This window comes from Pristis pectinata, chromosome 10 (assembly GCF_009764475.1).
Source record: "Pristis pectinata isolate sPriPec2 chromosome 10, sPriPec2.1.pri, whole genome shotgun sequence".
NCBI classification, from domain to species: Eukaryota; Metazoa; Chordata; class Chondrichthyes; order Rhinopristiformes; family Pristidae; genus Pristis; species Pristis pectinata.
In genome coordinates, this window is record NC_067414.1 from 32,285,166 (window position 1) to 32,306,600 (window position 21,435).

The 21,435-nt window shown below is 40.5% G+C and overlaps 1 protein-coding gene across 2 annotated transcripts in view; it reads right to left on the bottom strand.

Annotated features, from left to right (window-relative positions):
• The window catches only part of map3k5 (mitogen-activated protein kinase kinase kinase 5), a 122,827-nt gene that overhangs the window by 40,916 nt on the left and 60,476 nt on the right, over positions 1-21,435 (bottom strand). For both annotated transcript variants that reach the window (XR_007957027.1, XM_052025054.1), the window contains exons 15-18: positions 13,303-13,436; positions 9,490-9,617; positions 7,520-7,656; positions 3,687-3,792 (exon numbers count right to left, since the gene is read on the bottom strand). Coding sequence is in view for 1 of the 2 variants with exons in the window: in XM_052025054.1 (XP_051881014.1) it covers positions 3,687-3,792; positions 7,520-7,656; positions 9,490-9,617; positions 13,303-13,436 (505 nt within the window). In the remaining variant the exon portion in view is untranslated. The remainder of the gene's footprint in view (positions 1-3,686; positions 3,793-7,519; positions 7,657-9,489; positions 9,618-13,302; positions 13,437-21,435) is intronic.

Below are 21,435 nucleotides of genomic sequence, written 5' to 3' on the forward strand. Positions count from 1 at the left end.
GATGCACAAGATAAGAGCACATAGTATTAGGGGAAATGTGTTAGCAAGGATTGAAGATTGGTTTTCACATAGAAGTCAGAGAATCAGAATAAATGTATCTTTTTCAGGGTGGAAGTATGTAACTAGTGTAACCAGTGCTCCACAGACCCTCAATTATTTACAATTTATATTAATAACCTGGAAGAGGGGGCGGAGTCTAAGGTATCTAAGTTGGCCAATGAATACAAAAATAAGTGGGAGGGCATATCACGATGAGGTTATTAGGACTCTGCAATTGGACATACAGGTCATCCCCAGGTTAAGGCAGGGTTCCCTTCCTGTGAACTGTTTGTAACCAGAACAGTTCGCAAACCAGAAATGCAGCCATGAACTGAGTTCCCAGGCAGTAGAAGATGCCTGCAGCCCTATAACAGCCAGAAAATCCATCTCGCTGGTCTCCTAAGTCCTAGAATGTATGTATGGGCTGTACTTAAGTCAGGCGATTATAAGCTGGGGAGGACCTGTAGATAGGTTGAGTGAGTGGGAGAAACCTTGGCAAATGGAGTTTAATGTGGGAAAGTGTGAGGTTATCCACTTTAGTAAGAGCAATCTAAGGGTATATTATTATCTAAATGGAGAAAAAATGCAGATGAGAAAAGTACAGAGGTATCTAGGCATCTTGCGCATGAATCACAAAAGGTTAGCAGGTGGTGCAGCAAGTGCTTAGGAAGGCAAATGGTATATTGGCCTTTATTGCAAGAAGGTTGGAGTACAGAAATAGGGAAGTTTTGTTACAATTGTAAAGGGTATCGGTGAGGCCACACCTGGAGTACTGTCCACAATTTTGGTCCCTATATTTAAGGAACAATATACTGATACGGGAGGCAGAGATTCACAAGGCTACTTTCAGGGATGAGAGGATTGCTCTGCCACAAGTAGCTAAAGAAATTAGATCTATAAATTAGATCTATGAAGTTTAGGAGAAAGAGGGGTGATCTTACAGGATCTTTTGATGGCAGGAAATAGTAGATATCTAGAATCTCCAGTGAGGAAACATAGTAACAAGATAAGGGGTGGATATTTTTAACTGAGGTGTGTGGGAACAACTTCTCACAGAAAGTGATGAACCTCTGGAATTTTCTACCCCAGAGGGTTGTAGGGGCTAGATCAGTGGAGGTATTTAAAGAGGAAGCAGATAAATTTTTGAAAGATCAGGGAACTGAGGGTAAAGGGAAATCAGCACAGAAGAGGAGATGAGGCTTGGGGCAGGTCAGCCACGATCATATTGAATGGAGGTGCGGACTTGAGGGTCAACAGGCCTACTCCTGCTCCTTTTATGTTCTTATAAAAGTTTTCATTTGTACATGAACTGTCACTAAAACAACACCATGTGGGAAACCCATGCCATTCTGTGTAGATGTTGGAGAAAGTCTTTCACTGGCATACCCTGTGCATATAACTATTGCAACTACTTGTGATCTTTCTCAATGCAACAATTCCATGGGTGAAAGCAAGTTAAATTTCTTGCAGGTTTGGTCACACCACAAACGTAGCTTACTATTGACACACTACACCAACCCATCCTGGTTTACTTGCACCCCTATACAGTTCATTCCCATAGCACTTAAACGACAAATGCTACACAAATGAAATTTTAGGACACACTATTTTACTGTCCACAGATGCATTATTAAGTGGCAATGACTGATTTGGCACATATAATGACATTGAGGAATCAAGTGAAATGAAAGTTTGATGGAAAAGTGACTATCAGATCCACAGGAAGAATTATTTGTGTTTCAGCTGTTGCCTGGTACTATGTCTGGGCAATTTACAAAAAAATATGGCGAGGAGAAAAAAAGAGATAGGCTAGGAAAGGGAAGTAAAGAAAGGCAAGGTGTGGGGGGGGGGGGCGGGGGCGGGGGGTGGTTCATTTACTTAAAGTGGGGGAATTCGATGTTCATCCCGTTAGGCTGTCAGGTTCCAAGACGGAAAATGAGGTGTTGTTCCTCCAGAGAAACAAAGGACTGCAAATGCTGGAGTCTAGATGAAAAACATGATGATGCTGGAGGAACTCAGCAGGCCCCCGAAGAAGGGTCCTGACCCGAAATGTTGACCACCTGCTTTTCTCCACGGATGCTGCCTGGCCTGCTGAGTTCCTCCAGCATCATCGTGTTTTTCATGTTGTTTCTCCAGTTTGCATTTGGACTTCTCCCAGCAGTGAAGGAGGCCAAGGACTGACATATCAGTGATGGAGTGGGAGTGGGAGTGGGAGGGGGAGTTGAAGTGACTGGGAATGGGAGATGCAGATCGCAGTTACGGACAGAGCACAGGTGTTCTACCAAATGGTCACCTAGTCTGTGTTTGGTCTCACCAGTGTAGAGGAGGCCACACTTGGAGCACCAAATGCAGTAGATGATATTAAGGGAGGTGCAGGTAAATCTCTGCCACACCTGAAAGGACTGTTTTTTTTCTCTCTCCTTTTCCTTACCTTCCCTCCCCCCATGCCGCCTGCCTTCATATCTTTGACCCATCCCCAGTGGATCTGCTCTCCCCTCCTCCCCCACACCTGCCTATCATTATCTCTTACCTGCGTCTACCTATCACTACCTGTGCCCACATCGCCTCTCCTCTTTTGTCCACCTATCACTGTTCTGTAACCCCCCCCCCCCAACATATTGGGCTTTCCCTTCTCCTATCTGCAGTCCTGAAGAAGGGTCCTGACCCGAAACATTGACTGTCTGCTTTTCTTCATGGATGCTGCCTGACCTGCTGAGTTCCTCCAGCATCTTGTTGTTCTTTCATCTAGATTCCAGCATCTGCAGTCCTTTGTTTCTCCAATTTATTTTGCTACATGGTTTCCCTATAAAACAAATGCACCAAATACAAGTCTCTTTTGACACATCCTAGAAACAATATCTTAGTCAGTATGGACAGGTTTCTGGCCATGGACAAAATGCCTGTAACAGGGCTGCAACTGTATTACTTTCTGAGAGTGCAGTTCTTCTAAATCTAAAAGCACAATTGAACGATTGAAAGGAATCCTTCTGTTTTTCTCCTATAACTTGTCTGATCTGCCACAGCTATTCAAGTTTCAGCAACTGGCACTTTCTCTTACATCTTTACGCCATCTGAATAATCATCAACAGTATTTTGGCCAAAATTGTATTTGATAGGATGAATGCAGCCTGCATTATGAAACTCATCCCTGACAACGTTGCTATCTTCAACAAAGGCAGTTCCCTGATTTGGCAAGACTCACACTGGCTGATTTACACATCTCTTAGATCCTGTCTTATTACATTCATGACTTCTAGCAAACAACCAACTAACTCTGAGATCTTCAACCTGCAACTCAACTTTATCAGCAGGATTATGATGTGGTATCGAAGTATTAAAATCATTAATTTTAGTGATTAATGATTTCACAAAGCTACACTGTTTTTCACAGGCAGAATGCTGATAAAGTAAACGACACAGATAGCATCTCAATTATGTGGTGTAAACCAACATTAAAAAAAAGCAGCATTTCACCTTTACCAGCAGTTTCTAAATGAATGCTTTACTTGTCTACTCCCTCATTTGTTCTGCCCACTCCCTCATGTTTTAAAAACAGCTACTGCATGACCTTTCTTGAAAATTACACCTTCATAAAAACAATGTAACCACAAACGCTTCCTAACCATGAATGTTTCATCGCTTCGTACCTGTGAATGTTTCAGCACAAGGATTGATTCCTGCCAGTCTTTTTGAGGTACCAAAATCTGAAATTTTTAAGATCCCACTGTAGGTGTTGATCAGCACATTATCGCCCTGGGGGAATAATTAGTTTGTTTTGTTAATAATGGAACATTTCTCAACTCTTTTCTGCCAGCAAAGCAGCCACCTGTTACGTAAACTACATATGACAATTATTAGAAGTTCCTCACATAAATCTATGATAAATAGTCATTAACTTTTTGGACTGTCAATTAACAATAGTCAATATATCTTTCCCCACACTTTGGATTTATGTATTTAGTAAGTCATAATTTCAAATAGCTTTTTCATTTCGATATTTTTAAAGAGTAAGGCATGAGTGAGCATGAAAAAAGAAACAGAAGGCAGAAAAAGGTACTATGCAGTTAGTAGAGAGTGTGTGGATGTCAGGGAGAGATTTTTTAAAATCTGTTTCTCTGCCAGGACCACCAACAATTTAAATGGAATAAAAACAGGCCAAGTTCCTTTCCAGTCGTGTGCTCTGACATTTCTCATTTGCTGACATTTTCTAACCAGAAGTGGCCCAAAATATTTAAATCTCAGTGTCCAACCTCCCAGACTTATGTTATCAATGTTGACTGTTTGTCTTTCCACAAATGCTGCCTAAACCTATTGTTTCCAGCATTTGTGTTTTTAAGATCAACCCTATCTACCATACATGATATAGTAGAGCAGATTCTCCAATTTAGCTCGTTTAAAAAGAAAAGTTAAAAACTTGCCAGAGATTACCAGTAATGGTGCCGCCTTACAATGCCTGACATGCTTAAACAAACAAATTAAAACTATGGTTAAAGGTTTGGTACTAATGATTTTAGAGTTTGTACTAATTTTTGTTAATAAAGGTTTGTACAAATTTGGTACTAATGATTTTAGAGTTACCAAAACTCTAAAATCATGGACAGGTAATAGACAGGTACTTCTACCTTTTTATAACTGAAATATATTAGGCTGTAAAGGTAATCTTGAAAAAAAATGTTCCTTTTAAAGAAAGGATATTTTTCTCCTAAATACAGACACATATTTATAATGCAGGAAGTGTGAGCTTAATGTTAGATGAGGCCAAAGTTAAATTCACCACCTGGGCAATCAGAATTACAGAACATTAAGTAAAAGCGGCTTATGGGAAACTAAGGACGAGGCTGAGGATTAAAGCACAGAAAAAGGACTAAGGAAATACTGAAAGGGATATGAGTATATATGCAGCTAGTATGAAAGGCTCACATTTCCAGAGCTGGCAAAATTCTAAAGATGATGGAATTTGGGCAGCTCCTAGCAATTTTCCAAAGGAAAAAGACACAAACTGCTGTTCTATATTTGCATTTAAGCAAAGAAAGGAGAAATGGAATATATACTAACGACATATTCAGATTTCCAGTCATTCACCACCCTAATTTGTTACAGGTGGATCCCTAAAAATACTCAATTTTTTATCAATTCTGTAATAAATAACAAGTGGAGGCATAATTGGAGTAAATGCTCCCTTAATACCAGAATGAAACACAACAATATTAAATTTTCAGATTGCAAGTATCCATTGGGAGAGTATCGAGTCAGGATTGTATCTCTAAAATGTTAAGGGTTTTAGAATATAATGTTACAAAGATGCTGGAAAAGTTACTGCTCCGATCTAGTACGAAAACGAAAATTGCTCCAGCTTTGTAGACTATTTTCCTTTATTTGGTGAAGCACGAATCAATTTAAAAACAGATCTACTATAAATTGAAGAAAAAGAAATCAACAGGCTATTTCAGCATTGCAGCCATTGGTTGAATTTGCTTTAAAAGACAAATTGGCTGAAAAGCAAGTATTCTCGGCATTGGTATATTATTGTCCCTTGTACCGAGGTACAGTGAAAAACTTGGCTTGCATACCGTTCGTACAGATCAATTCATTACACAGTGCATTGAAGTAGTACAGGGTAAAAACAATAACGGAATACAGAATAAAGTGTCACAGCTACAAGGAAGTGCATTGCAGGTAGACAATAAGGTGCAAGGTCAAACAAGGTAGATTGTGAGGTCAAGAGTCCATCTCATCGTATTAGGGAACCATTCAATAGTTTCATCACAGTGGGGTAGAAGCTGTACTTGAGCCCGGTGCTATGTGCTCTCAGGCTCCTGTATCTTCTGCCTGACGGGCGAGGAGAGAAGAGAAAATGACCTGAGTGGATGTGGTCTTTGATTATGCTGGCTGCTTCATCAAGGCAGTGAGAGTCTATGGAGGGGAGGCTGGTTTCTGTGATGTGCTGGGCTTGCCACCCTGTAGTTGGGAATACAGCTGACATTTCATTGCAAATTGAAGACGTAGTGCTTCATTTGTAACTCCAGGACTCCAAAAGGCTGTAGCCTCTTTGTACCGGTGTTGGTGGGGGTAATTTTAACTGTGTTAGATTACACAGGCTTAGGTAGATACAAGTATCCAGCATCAAGAAACCTGCCAGCTGCCTACACCATAGGAGTAGGCCATTCAACTCTATTGTTTAATGAGATCACAACTGATCAGGACCTCAGCTCCCTTTCCCTGGTCACTCTTACTTCTCTCTCTCTCTCTCTTTCTTTCTCCCTCTGTCTTGAAAGCACTAATTAACCCACTATCCACAGTCTTCTAGGGAAGGGAGTGCCAATTTTCATTGCTGCTTTGTGAAGAAAGTGTTTCCTGATTTCCTTTCTAAATTGCTTAGCACTAAATTTAAGATTACGCTGCTCTTGGTCAGGATTCCACCACCAGAAGGATAAAGCTTCTCTGTATCTACCCTATCAAACCCTCTTGGCATTTCACACTTCTGCCTCTATTGTTCCCCAAAACATTTTCTTTAAGAACCTCATAAAGGCACTCCCAATTTCATCACCACATACACCAGCCCTCATTGAGGGCTCATCGGTGGAAAGGGTGAGTAGCTTCAAGTTCCTGGGTGTCAACATCTTGGAGACCCTATCCTAGACCCAACCCATTGATGCAATCATGAAGAAAGCACACCAGCGGCTCTACTTCATTAAGAGTTTGAGGAGATTTGGTATGTCACCAAAGACTCTTACAAATTTCTATAGATGTACGGCGGAGAGCAGTCTGACTGGTTGCATCACAGCCTGGTATCCAATGGACAGGATCACAAAGGGCTGCAGGGGGTTGTAGACTTAACCAGCGCCATCACAAGCACAACGCTCCCCACCCTCGAGGACATCTTCAAGAGGCGGTGCCTCACGAAGGCGGCATCCATCACTAAGGATTCTCACCATCCGGGACATGCCCCCTTCTCATTACGACCATCGGGGAGGTGGTACAGGAGCCTGAAGACCCACACGCAATTATTCAGAAACAATTTCTTCCCTTCCACCATCAGATTCCGTGAACTCATGAACACTACCTTGTTATTCCTTTTTTGGCACTATTTACTTATTTATTTTGTAATTTATAGTAATTTTATTTCTTTGCACTCTACTGCTGCTGCAATACAACAAATTTCACATCATCTAAGTCAGTGATAATAAATCTGATTCAGATTGATTCCCCCTCCCATCTGGTTGCATCCACAAGAGAGCACATCAATCTTGTACATCTGTCCATTGGATAAGGGGAAAAATCCAGTGGCCCTAATATCAGATGGAAACTGAAACAATCTGGGATCCTTTTAAACCAAAGTGCCAAAAGTGAATGAGATCATGAAAACTCGCTGTGCCCATGATCTTTGCATTATTAACAGGAAAATTGCTCCGTCCAAAAATGGAAACAATGCAAATATTCAGAACGAGAACTCTGTGATAGCTCTTTGAATAATCTATACCTTAATGTCTCGATGTGCTATTTGATTGTCATGAAGGTATTTCAGTCCTTCCAGGATCTGTTTGGTATAAAATCCAATGGTCTGTTCATTATCCTTTAAAGGGCCCCATTTCGATCGTAAGAGAGCAGAAAGGCTGCCTGTTCATTTATGCAAAACAAAAAGGACACATCAATAAAAATAATTATTTATATGTGAACTCCATCGGGGCCTCTTTCAATCATCTACCCTAATCTGAAGGTGAGATCTTATGCAAACATCTGAAAAAAATGACATAATGGAGTTACATTGTTTCTTCTGCATCAGAAAATATTCTGCTGAAATTACAAAGAATAATCAGGAGAACACACATGGAAATTAAGAGCAGTCCCTTCAATTCTTTGTGATTAAACAGCAAATGTGATGCACCATGTCTGGCGATCTGTAACGTCTCTTATTTTCTCACAAGAGGAAGGCCATTTTGTTTATCATCTCTGCTGGTTTTCAGAGCATTCCCATCAATCCCATTCCCTTACTTTTTTCCCAGTGAGCCATTCTGTCATAGAAGACCATCAGCCCCAATTCTCCTAACACCCATCTACACTAGGGGTAATTTACACTAGCCAATTAACCTACCAACCAACAGGTCTTTGGAATATGGGAGGAAACCGGAGTATGGAGCAACATAAGTGGTCAAAAGGTAAACGTGCAAACTCAACACACCCAAGATCAGGATGAAACAAATGACTGGAACAATGGGATTATCAGAAACACCATGTTCTATAAACTCCAGTACTCATTGAAAGTAAAGGTATTCACATTACTATAAATAAACAGAAAGAAATGCTGTCATGTCACATCCTGATGATATTTCAGACTGTTTTACCATCATATAATGCTTTTGAAGTACAGTCACTCTTATTTTGTGGTCAAGGAGAACAGACGATTTACACACAGAACAGTCCTATAAACAGCTGATCAGCCAGTTCATGCTTATTTGGTTGTGTTACTTGAGGAAAAAGTAGGCCTCCTGGAGCACTCGTCCCTGCTCTCCTTGAATTAGTGCCAATAAACCCTTATCTCCAAGAGGAGGAGGGGGGCATCCATCAACAGTATAGCACTGAAACATCAGCCTCAATTTACATATTTAAATCCTGGAGTTGGACCTCCATACTAAAAGCTCCTGACCAAAAGGCAAAAGTTTTGCCTACAGAGTATACCAGGCCCAATCATATCAGTAGAATTTGTTGATAATTTCTCAATGAATAGGGATACAATGGTGGTACAGTGTGTAAACCACTAGACTAGGAATCCCAAGGCCTGGATCAACAATCCAGAAACCTGGATTCAAATCCCACCTCTGAAGCCACGGAATTTAAATTCAGATAAATTATCTGGAATTTGGAAAAACAACAATTAGACCTCATAATGGTAATGACAAAAACTACCTGGTTGTGGTTAAAATCCCACTTGGTTCACAGGAGAAGAAATCTGCTATGTTTCCCCAGTCCAGCCAATATGTGATTCCAGACTCTTAAATGATTCTTAAATGCTCTCTGAGGTGACTTAGCAAACTACTTAGTGCAAAGACAATTAGGGATAGGCAATAAAAGCTGTTGTTGCCAACAATGCACAGATTCCTTAAAAGGAAAAATAAAACCATCAAAGCTTCACTTATCTGTGCAGAAGACTTTACATCATCTGAAACATACCTCATAACTACCAAACTAAAGCATACACATGGCAGCGGTCACAAAAGTTTGTCAGAAGTCAAAGCAGCAGCCATTTCCTCACATCAAAATATTGGAGGTATCATATTTTTAAATTTGTATGTCTTAGGATATTATTTAATGTTTCATTCACCTCAGAATAAATTTATGAAAATACATGACATGATAAAACTTTTTCTTTTGTGTACATGCAAAATTTTCCTAAAACACAGATGAACCCTGGTGATCTGGGATTCAGAACAGCCAGAATGCAAACAAACATACCTCCAGGAACTTGCTCCATAAAGATCTTAATGAAGCCACTTTCACTAATGGAGCCCAGGTATTGCACAATGTTTTTGTGCTTGAGGTGCTTATGAAGAGCAATTTCTTCATGGAGGGGCTGCGAGTATCTGAAAACATTTTGACAGAACCACAGTTTAATGTCAAATATAAATAACAATTTTATCACCTCATACTTCAAAATAAAAAGATTGGGTTGAACAATTCACATGTAAAGACAGTCCATTAAACCCCCTCTTTGTTTTTAGTTTTATTAAAGCAACTTATTATAAGTGAATTCTGATTTTGTTTTCAAGCCAATTGATCATCAGGCAGATGCAAATTTGAACCCACAATGCATACAAACATACAAAATAAGAGGACGGATGGGTCATTCTGCCTCTCAAGTCTGCTTCACCATTTAATAAGATTTGACCAATCTGTCAGCATTTACTTTTGAGGCCTTATTCCAACTTTGTTCTATTAGTGTTGTCAGCAAAGAACTTTTACTCAAGAAAGAAGAGCGACCATGGTGACTACAGGGGTGTCTTCCTGCTGTCTGCCACAGGAAAAATCACCAGGATCCTTCTCAACAGAGTTCTCCCCGAGGCTGAAGAGCTGCTCCTTGAACCCTAGTGTAGGTTCCACTGACTTAGACGTGCAGTGGACAAGAGCTTCACTGAGTGATATTTCAAAGGAAAATGCAGGAAGCAGCACCAGCCACTACACATGGTCTTCTTCAACATCACTAAAGCCTATGACTCCATCAATCAGTGGGCCTTTGGAGCACTTTCCTCAAATTCATTTGCCCATAGAAATTTGTCTTTATCTTATGTTTGCTTTACAGCAGGATGCAAGCCACGATCTTGCTCTTCTATATGCTTCTGAGACCTGGACTACCTTTTGCAGACACCTCAATGCAGTGGATAAATACCACCATTAACGTTTCTGCAAAGGGCGACCGTAGAATCCACAAAACCAGAGTGGAAGTCATCCTGGATTCCAAAGGACTGGCTAAGAAGAAGAAAGAAGTTTGCTTAAAATTTAATTTACTGGTCAAACCATAAGAAAGAAACCTGAACAGTGTTGATGAGCAGAGGGATCTTGGGGTCCAAGTTCATAGCTCCCTGAAAGTGGCTACACAGGTTGATAAGGCAGTAAAGAAGGCATATGGCATGCTTGCCTTCATTACTGGAGGCATTGAGTTCAAGAGTCAGGAGGTTATGCTGCAGCTTTATAAAACTTTAGTTAGGCCGCATCTGGAGTATTGCTTCTCATTATAGGAAGGACGTCGAGGCTTTGCAGAGGGTGCAGAAGAGGTTTACCAAGATGCTGTCTGGATTAGAGGGCATGTGCTATGAGGATAGGTTGGACGAACTTGGGTTGTTCTCTCTGGAGTGGCAGAGGCTGAGGGGAGATCTGATAGAGGCTTATAAGATTATGAGAGGCATAGACAGAGTAGACAGCCAGCATCTTTTCCCCAGGGTTGAAATGTCTAATACTAGAGGACATGCACTTAAGGTGATGGGGGTAAGTTCAAAGGAGATGTGTGGGGCAAGTTTTTTTTTTACACAGAGAGTGGTGGGTGCCTGGAATGGTGATGGAGGCAAATATGATAGGAGCATTCAAGAAGCTCTAATATAGGCAGATAAATGTGAGGGAAATGGTAGGATATGGACATTGTGTAGGCAGAAGGGATTAGTTTAGTTGGGCATTTTATTACTAATGTAATTGGTTTGGCACAACATTGTGGGCTGTATTGTTCTATGTTCTAAAATAGTGTTTTAACTGAAGCTGCTGTGACTTGTGTTTGTAAGCTCCTTCAACAGTGGCCTTTGGTTTTATTCATACTACACTGCTACTGAGCATAACATCCCCCTTAGCTCTTAAAAAATCATGGATTCAGGTCCCACTCCAGACACTTGAGCATAATCTAGGCTGACACTTCAGTGAAGCACTGTGCTGAGAGAGGTATCACCTCTCAATAAGAAATGAAACCAAGGGCTGTCTGTTCTTTTTGATGGATATAAAAGATTACAAGGCAGCTTTTGAAAAAGAGCCAGATATGCTTCCAAGTGTCCTGTCCCATAATTATTCCTGTAAAAACTGTCTACCTATTATTATCTCACTAAATCTGTATGTAGCAGCTGCCTTCAACGAGTGTTATTTTGCAGAAGTACTTAATTATCTGTGAGGTGCATTGAAACTTGTACTGTGTGACAGACCCTACTTAGATGAAGATCTTCACAGCTGAGTGAACAGTTGAACAAGAAAAAGAAATGCTGTGAGTTTATAAGTGTGGGAAACAGAGCCCCATGTGTTCAATGGAAAAACCACACTTTAATGAAAATACCACACTTTAAGAAAGATAAGAATACTTCAGAGAGGATGCAGGAAAAATTTCTAATGGATGAGGGCTTTACTTTTGCAGATAGCTGGGAGAAGCTGGGACTTTTCTTCTTGGAACAGAGGAAGTTGTAAGAAGATATGATGGACCTGTTTAAAATCATGCAGGATGTAGATAGCTAGAAATGTTTCTTTGGCAGAGAAGTTAAGAACTAGAGAGCAGCATAAAATGAAGGTGATTGACAAAAGAACCAAAATAACATGAAGGAAAACCTTTTTTGCACAGTGAATTGTTGAGAACTAAAAGGCACTGCTAAGGTAGTAGTGGAGGCAGATGAAATCACGTTGTTTAGAAAGGAGCTAGATGGGAACCTGAAAGAATGTGTAAAGCCATGAGGAGAGCATGGAGGAGTAGGGACAAGCTGGATTGTCCTTATGTAGATCCAGTATGGACATGACAGACCAAGAGGCCTCCGTCCATGCTGTAACCATTTGAGACCTTGTGAATCTTACCATGCAAGATTCAGATGAACATTTGGCAGAGTGTGTGATAATTTATGTTTGGGTTTCAGGTCAGGCAAAATCCAACTGGATATCCAGTGTAACCAGATTTACATTTTCACTACCCCATTGAAAACTGCCTGATATAATTTTCATATGAAGTAGCAGAAAGAAAAATGGGTGCATCATCCTCCTAGGTTCTGTACTGCCCCAATGCTCCACACTCAAACATTAAAGACCAGAAATGCACTCGAGTTGGTTTGAAGTACAGCACCTCTTACTGCACCAGTTTTAATGATTTTCCCTTTCCTGCTATGTATCAGGCTACAGCCGAAGTGAATGGAAAATTGGTGTTAATTATGAGCACAATTGGGCTGTGGACCAATTCCACTCAGAGCAGAAAGCGCCGACCAAACTGCCTTCATGCACAATTGTCAAAACCAGGTGATGAAAGAAGTTTACACTCTGGGGAGGATTTGTCACCCATCTCCCCCCACTCCCCTCACCAGTCCCCAACCTCGACCCCTCACGTTCATCAATTGCACCCTGACTCTCCAATCCCTTATCCAGGCCCCAATCCCGACATCCGACTCAACCTTCAATCCAACCCAGGCCATAGTCTGATTGCTGACACGCTTCCCAACTTCTCTCCTGTCCTAGACTGGCCTCTGCATCCTCCTCAGCAGGAGGAACATGGAGGTCATTCATTGCCATGGTTAATGCGCGCTGCTGGATTTTGCTGTGGTAGGCCCCTGACTAAAGCAGTCATTGGCATATCAGACAGGGACATTTCAGTGCACCTCTCAGAGAAAAAGTTTTCACCTTTGGATCATGCTGTTAATGGCATTATCCAGCATATTCGTCATCATTAGGAACATGTACCAAACATTAAATTGAAAGATAACTTCACACTCTTCATTTACACTGTTATCATGGACAATTGTGTCCTCTCTCAAGGCAGTTACTTGCCTGCTGTCTCTTTCTGGGATTTCTTTGATGGCAATTCTGACTTGATTGCTCAGGTCTCTACCAGCATAGACGACTCCAAATGTGCCTTTACCCAGTACAACCTTCTCACCATTCTCATCATATTCATAATCGTACTGCGGCACAAATAAAAATGAAAGTAAGCATTTTCAGTTTACAGTTTCCACTGAGTTTAATTTTAACTTTGCTTATACAGCTTAATGATCTACCTAAACATTTACAGAGCTCCCCAGGTTACAAATGACCTGACTTACAGATATCTGACTTTATGCAAATTTTTCCATACATTTTAAAAGCATTTTAATAGATCATAATAATAATAATAATAATAAAATGTTTTGTGGTATTCATTAACAACAGTACGATTTCCATTAGTTTAATTATGGGTAGTGTCAGGGTGAATATTCGATGAAATGAAAGAATTATACCAAGTTTATGTTGAACAACATGATATGGGTAGCTATAGAAAACGGATGTTTCTGACTTATAGAGAAATCGGCTTACAGACTGTTCTCAGGAACAGAACCCTTACATAACCTGGGGACTACCTGTATATGTCAAATACTCCCTGGATTGTTAACTTACCTCGAGTTGTACATTAATAACGAGAAAACCATAATAAAAAATTAGCGAGGGAATACCCCAAGCTACTATTGAGTAATAATCACAATTGACTTAATGGTGGCAATTTTGACTTTGGAAACCAATCTGTGCTGTCTTCTGGAGTCCATCCCAGTTACGGACAGGTGGCTACTACTGAAGCCTGGGACACATCTTATAATGCAGTCAAAACATGAACACAAAATAGACGTCTTTGGCTGCAATGCATCGGCCAACTAGGATACCAGCATGTTGTGCCAAGACAAAGTTAGGCTAAGTCAGCTGCAACTTCCAGTGCTTTGTTGTAACCAGCACTCCAGCTTTCTATAAGTTCTGTACACAAAATCCTCTCTGGTACAGTAGTTCCCTGATGTACTTTCAGTGCATGTTACAGACTTATACAGCAGGGAATCAGGCTCTTTGGCCCACCATGTACTTACAATCAAGTATCTATCTATAATAATTCTGTTTTCCAACATTTCATCCATAGCCTTCTAATGTCTTAGCATTTCAAGCACTCATCTAAATATTTCTTAAACATTGTGAGAGTCCTTGCCTTTGCCACTCCTCAGGCAGTGCATTCCAGATTCCAGCAACCTCTGGGTGAAAAAAAATTCCTCTTCAAATCCCTTCCTAATCTCCTGGCCCTTATCTCGGACATATGCACTCTGCTAGTGGGAAAAGTTTCTCACTCTCTACACCATCCATACCACTTACAATTGTATATACCTCAATTAGCCTTCTCCATTCCAAGGAAAACAAACCCAGTCTATTCAATCTCTTCTTATAACTGAAACCCTCCTATTAGGCAACATCCTGGTGACTCCCCTCTGCATTCCCTCCAATGCAATTGCATCCTTCCTGGAGCATGTCAACCAGAATTCCATTCAGCACTCTAACTAACCAATGTTTTATATAGTTGTACCATAAGCTCCCTGCTCTCATACTTAATAGCCCAGCTAATGAAGACCAGTATCTTGTATGCCTTCTTAACCACAGTATCTACCTCTACTGCTGCCTTCAGGGATTCTTGTACATGCACAAGGCCCCTCTACTCCTCAATAATCCTGACTGTCCTATTATTCATTGTGTATGTCCTAGTTTGATTAGTTCTTTCAAAATTGCATCAGCTCAGTTTAAGTGTGAAATTCCATCTGCCACTTCTCTGCACATCTTCCCAACTAATCAATATTGTTTTGTAGCCCAAGACTATCCCTCCTCACCATCAACACCACCAATATTCATATCACCTGAGAACTCACAAATCATAGCTCTTCCATTCACATCCGGATCATTAATGTTTATTAATGTAAGAGTTCTAGCACCAATTCCACAGTACACCACTGGTCACAGGCTTGCGATCACAAAGACTGAAAATACCATTGTGGTGTTTGCCTTGCAAGGCCTGCAGATGTCTCCTAAAGTTGCAGTTACAGTCATAACAACCGGCTAAACCTATTGGCCCAGGTCTGCTATTCAGAACTATCACAGGTAGTCTCCCCACTCATACTTACAGGTCTGGATGTGGCCTAAAGCACCCTGGACTCCAGCACCATGGCAAAACCACCAGCAGCAAAGTGAGGAGGTATAAGGACAGGAACTGCATCCCCTGCAGTAGGATGGGAAAGTGCCAAGAGAAGGAGAGTGGTTGGTGGAAATGGAAAAATGGATCAGGAAGTCGAGGAGGGAACAGTCCCTTTGGAATGCTGGAAGGTGACAGGAGGGGAAGGTTCGTCTGATGGTTGAAACCTGAAGGAATTGGCAGAAATTACAAAGAATGATTCAATGAATGTGGAGGTTGGTGGCATGGCAGGCGAGGACAAGGTTAATCCTTTCCTTGCTCTAGGTGGGAGGACAGAGCGTGATAGCATAAGTGATGGTAGAAGTGCAGGAAACAGACAAGGCACTGCTGAGGTCCCTGTCAAATATGGTAGACAGGAAGCATAATTAAAGGAAAACATCTTAAAGACACTGGTGTGGAAAGACTTCTCATTGGAGCAGATATGACAGAGATGGAGAAACTGGGAGAACAGACTGAAAAGCTCTCGGTTATCAGTCCCCCCCTACCATCCTCTTGGCCTCCCACACTGCTCCAACAGGGCCCAACATAGGCTCAAGGAACAGGTACTTCATCTTCCATCTGGGCATGTTGCAGCCCTCAGGACTCAACAGTGAATTTAACAATTTTGGGTGGTCACCTTTTACTTTCCCACCACAGATGTGGATGTACCTTTTTATTTCAACTCATTTCTTTATTCTCTTGTTTCTCAAACTGCTGGTTCATAAAGTAATCGTTACCTTTGCAATCTTGGTCTGCATCCTATCATACACTTTCCCTCTGTTCTCTCCACTCCTCCCTCTCTCTGCAACTTAATATGTTGTTTTCTCACTTTTCCTGTTCTGACGAAGGGTACTTGATCTGTAATGCATATTATGTTTCCCTCCCCAAGATGCTGCCTAACCTGTTGAGTGCAGCATTTTCTTGTAGCATTTTCTTTTCTTGTCACTAGGATCCTAATTAATGTGGGAAAGAGGCCAACAATCTGTTTCAGGGAGGCGTTTCAGCCTGGAGACACAAGAGACTGCAGATGCTGGAATCTGGAGCAACACACAAGAAGCTGAAGGAACTCAGCAGGTCAAGGCAACCTCTATGGAGGGAAATGGACAGTCAACATTTTAGGTTGAGACCCTTAATCTGCACTGGACAGTCGACATTTCAGATCGAGACCCTTAATCTGGACTAATCACTCAGTCCAGGTGAAGGGTCTCGACTCAAAATGTCGACTATTTCCCTCCATAGATGCTGCCTGACCTGCTGAGTCCCTCGAGTGCTTTGTGTGTTGCAGGTGTTTCAAACTATTATGGTAGGCTTCTATAAATATTGGACTGGGTCACTCTTTAGGGTTAACAAGCAGACCCCATATTCCACCCTACTTCCCTACTCACACCAATTTTCTCAAATGACAATTGGACCCAGTCACTAGAAGTAAATTAACAATGTGATCCCATACTGGACTTAAGCCCCTAATGCCACACAGCATTAGAGCACTTTTTCCTCCAACTTAATATATGCAACAACAGTGGATCCACATGTAACAAATAAAGTTTGAGCATTTTACTGATAGATTTGTTAAGGATTTTGTCTAAATACTATCTTTTTGCAAAAGCATTTGCTTGGCTCAATTAGTAGCACCGTGTCTCTGACTCAGATGGCTGTGGATTTAAATTCTCCTCTTGGTTGTAAACACATATAATCTTGTCTGATGCGTTGAGGCATGAGTGCCAGAAATAGGTTGCTGGTCAATCATGCAGGAGATTATTAGTGAAGATGAAGGGAGAGAATTGCAAAATGAATTTAAAAACGTGTTTAGATGAGCTCAGTTGGAGGTTAGGTCAGTTTTTCCAGTCTAATTATAAGTTGTGAGCAATCTCCACACAGAGTTCAGTGAAGTTTTATTCATTTTGTTCATGAATAACCTTAACATAGGTGAAAGCAGGCAATGGTCAGATTTACACAGCATCAAAACAGTTGATTTATTCATTAAAAAAGAAAAAGAAAATGTAAAGCAATACGAGTCAAATGGAGAAATCTATCAAAAGAAGACATTTGGGATTCTATGTCAAAAAGGTACTGGCATGAAGGTAACAGCAGGAAATAAATCTGAATGGAAGTTGTCAAGCTCAGGCTGAGCAGAAGGACAAGGCTACAGACTCAGAACACAGCCAAGGCCATAAAGTGAAACTAATGGAATTCTAGGTTTAATCACAAGGTGTAGCATACAAAAGCCAGAAGATAATGTTAGCTTTATATGTGAAATAACATGTCAGAAAGCAATTTAAAATACTGCAATTCATGCGATAGTAAGGATATTCAGACATTTCAGAGAGTTCACTTCAAATTCACAAGACTGCCTGGTACGTTAAAATGCAATTCTGAAGTAAGACTTGAAAAATTGAGGTATTTTCATTAGAAGAATGTAGTTTATGGGGAATCATGGTGGATGTGTGTAACTTTGAATGTAAGAACACAAGAAAATAGGAACAGGAGTAGGCAGTCCTGCCCTTCAAACCTGCTCTGCCATTTAATATGATCATGGTTGATCTATGCTGGTCTCAATTCCTCTTCTGTGCCATTTCTCCCTACCCCTCTATTCCTCAATCTATCAAATATTTATCCCCACCACTTTAAATATTACTAATGATCCCGCTTTCACCACACCCTGGGCCAGAGAATTCCAGAGATTCACCACCCTCTACAAGAAGAAATTTCCATCTTCCTTTGTTTTAAATGACCAGCTCCTTATCCTGTGGTTATGCCCCCTTGTTTAAGACTCTCCAACCAGTGAAAACATACCAACATCTCTCCTGTCAATCCCCCTCATACAGTATGTTTGGAAAAGGTCATACCACATTTTTCTAAACTGTAAGGAATACAGGCCCAAACTATTTATTCCCCTGAATTTCTCCAATACTTTATCCCTTGTAATTGGGATATTTGTAAATTCTACCATGTTATTTGAAATTAGCCTGCCTGATATCTTAGGGATATTAGCAATGTCTTCCATGGTGAAGACTGATGCAAAAAATTTATTTAGTGTATCTGCCATTTCTTTGTCTGCTGTTGTCAATTCACCAGTCTTATTCTCTAGAGGCCGCACATTTACCTGAACCGCCCTCTTCCTATTTACATATTCATTGAAAATGTTACTGTTTATTTCTATACTGCATGCAAGTCTTCTTTCAAATTCACTTCTCCTTTCTTATAAGCTTTTTAGTCTTTTGCTGCTGGATCTTAAAAACTTCTCAGTCCTCTGGTCTAGCACTCACCTTTGCCACATTGTATACCCTAGTTTTCAATTTAATGTTATCCTTTGTTAACCACAGACTGTGCCTCTTTCTCATGGAAGCCCTCTTTTTGATTGGGACAGACTCTTGCTGAGTATTATGGACCAGCTGTTTGAATATCTGCCACAGTTACTTTATTGACCTGTCTCTTAGCCAGTTTATCTAGTGCACCTTAGACAACTGCTCCCTCACACTATAATTGCCCTTATTTAAATTGAAGACACTATTTATAGACCTATGGTATTTATCATCGAACTGCAATTGGAATTCTATTATATTGTGGTTACTACCCCCTAGGGGATTTATAACCACAGGACCCCTTATTAATCCTCATTACATCAGACCAAATCTAAAATAGCCTGTTCCCAGGTAGATTTCACAGAGTACTGTTCTAAAAAGCAATCTCTGACACATTCCACAAATTCTTCTATTATGATACCATGTCAGTTTGGTTTGTCCAGTCAATATCTAGATTAAAATTGCTTATGATAATTGCAGTTCCCTTCAAACATACCCTTGATATTTCCCCATTTATGCTCTGACCTATTGAGATGTCACCTTTTGGGGTCTAGAGACTACTCACACCCAGGTCTTCCTTCCCCTGCTATTCATGATTTCAACCCAAACTGATTCCATACATTATCCACTCCTTTTATATGACTTAGCACTGGTCTGGTACCTTCCTTGATTAACAATGCCACCTCATCTCCTTTCCCCTTTGGCCTGTTCTTTTGAACAGTATATAACCTAGAATACTGAGCACCCAGTCCAGGTCACCCTGCAATCATATCATATTTATTGCATCATACTCATTTGTCATATTGTCTATGCTATTATCTCATCTATCTTGTTGCAAATGCTGTGTGCTTTCAAATAAAGAACATTAAGTTTTGATTTCTTACGGTTATTTATAATGCTGGATATGCTCTCTTTTGCATATTTTTATTTGCATCTTCTGACCTGACTTATCACACAATGACTGTCAGTTTCCCTCTCACTATTCTATGCCACTGCTCTTTCATTTCCTTCTCATTTATTAAATCTTCTGTTCTTGAAGGCCTCCCCTATCCTAGTTAGTTTAAAACCCTGTCGACAACCCTGGTTATGCAGTTCACCAGGACACTGATTCAGGTGTCGTCCATGCCAGTGGAACAGCTCTCTCTTTCCCCAGTACTGGTGCCAATGTCCCATTAATCGGAACCCATTTCTACTACACCAAGCTTTGAGCCATGCGTTTACCTCCCTAATTATAATTACCTCAGGTAATAATCCAGTGTCTATCACCCTTGTGGTTCTGTTTTTCAATTTTATCTCGAGCTTCTCATAATTCTTCAGGAGAACTTCCTTCCTCATCCTAATATGTGTTCAGTATCTACATGGATCACCACCACTGCATCCTCCCCTTCCAATTCCAAATTCCTTTTCAGTCCAGTGAGCACCAGGCAGGCAACACAGCCTTCAGGACTCTGCAGCAGGGTTTTGTTCCCCCTAACAATGCTATCCCCTGTGACTATTCTTTTCTGCCCCCCACTTGAATGGCTCCCTGTGCCATGGTGCTATGGACAGTTTGCACGTCCTCCCTGCAGTCAAGTGTGTATGTTTCAAGTTTTGCTTCAGCGTTTCTATTTGTAGTGACAGCTAACCAAGAATTCATTCATGAGTGTTTGCCTAATAAATGAGTATGAACAGCTATTTAAGCTACTTGAGTGGTTTTGAAAGGGGCTGTACATGCAAGATAAAACGAACAAGGTTTAGAAAACAGAGCAAAACAAAAACTCCATGCCTTTGCAAGATTCAGCATGCCGAAAATAGATGGTCTTTTCTCTCAAAGCTCATCAATGTAAGCACATTTATTGGCACTTCTACACAAACTTTTAAACTAGATTTTTTTCCCTCTTTAGACTCCTTTAATTTCCTTCTATGCTCAGTGACTCAAACAAATCTGATGCCTTTTCCAGCACAAACGTTTGACCATCTTTCATTTCCTTTTATGTTCTTATCAAAAGTTACTCATGGAAGTATTAACCTGAGAGAATAGTTTGAACAGTTGAAAATGATGATCTCGCAAATTCCAAAGTATAATGTATCAACCAAACCACAGGAAGTTTAACAAATTATGTCACTGTGATTAACTGTGAAAACAATAATCACTAAAAGGAAAAAACCTCACGATTATAAAAGAACAAATGGAAACACTCAGCAGGTTAGGCAGTATCTGTGGTAAGAGAAACAGAGTTAATGTTTCAGGTCACAGACCCTTTGTCAGAAACCTCATGATTAACTGATGTCAGTGAATAGGGCAAATGTCATTCAAGTTTAGATCAAATTGAAGAAAGGACTATTCACTCAAATGAAGTCCACAATTAGTTGTTGGAAAGCCCATTAACTGAGGAGTGATACAAAAATATCAAATATTGTCAAATAGCTTTTTATATGTATTTCTTGGACAAAATGCCAGGAATGAACTTTAAAATAGAGACGCTGAAGCAAACCTTGAAACATAATGTGCAGAGCTGTGTAACAATCAACTGCATTCAAATTAACTCCAAGGGCAAACAACCAGCAAGCCTAGTCAGTGGAAGATTCTGTCACATATAGCACAAGGAGGCCTCTCTCTACAGTGCTGATTAGTGTTTAAAGCCAGGGCTGGTTATTATCTTCCCATGAATG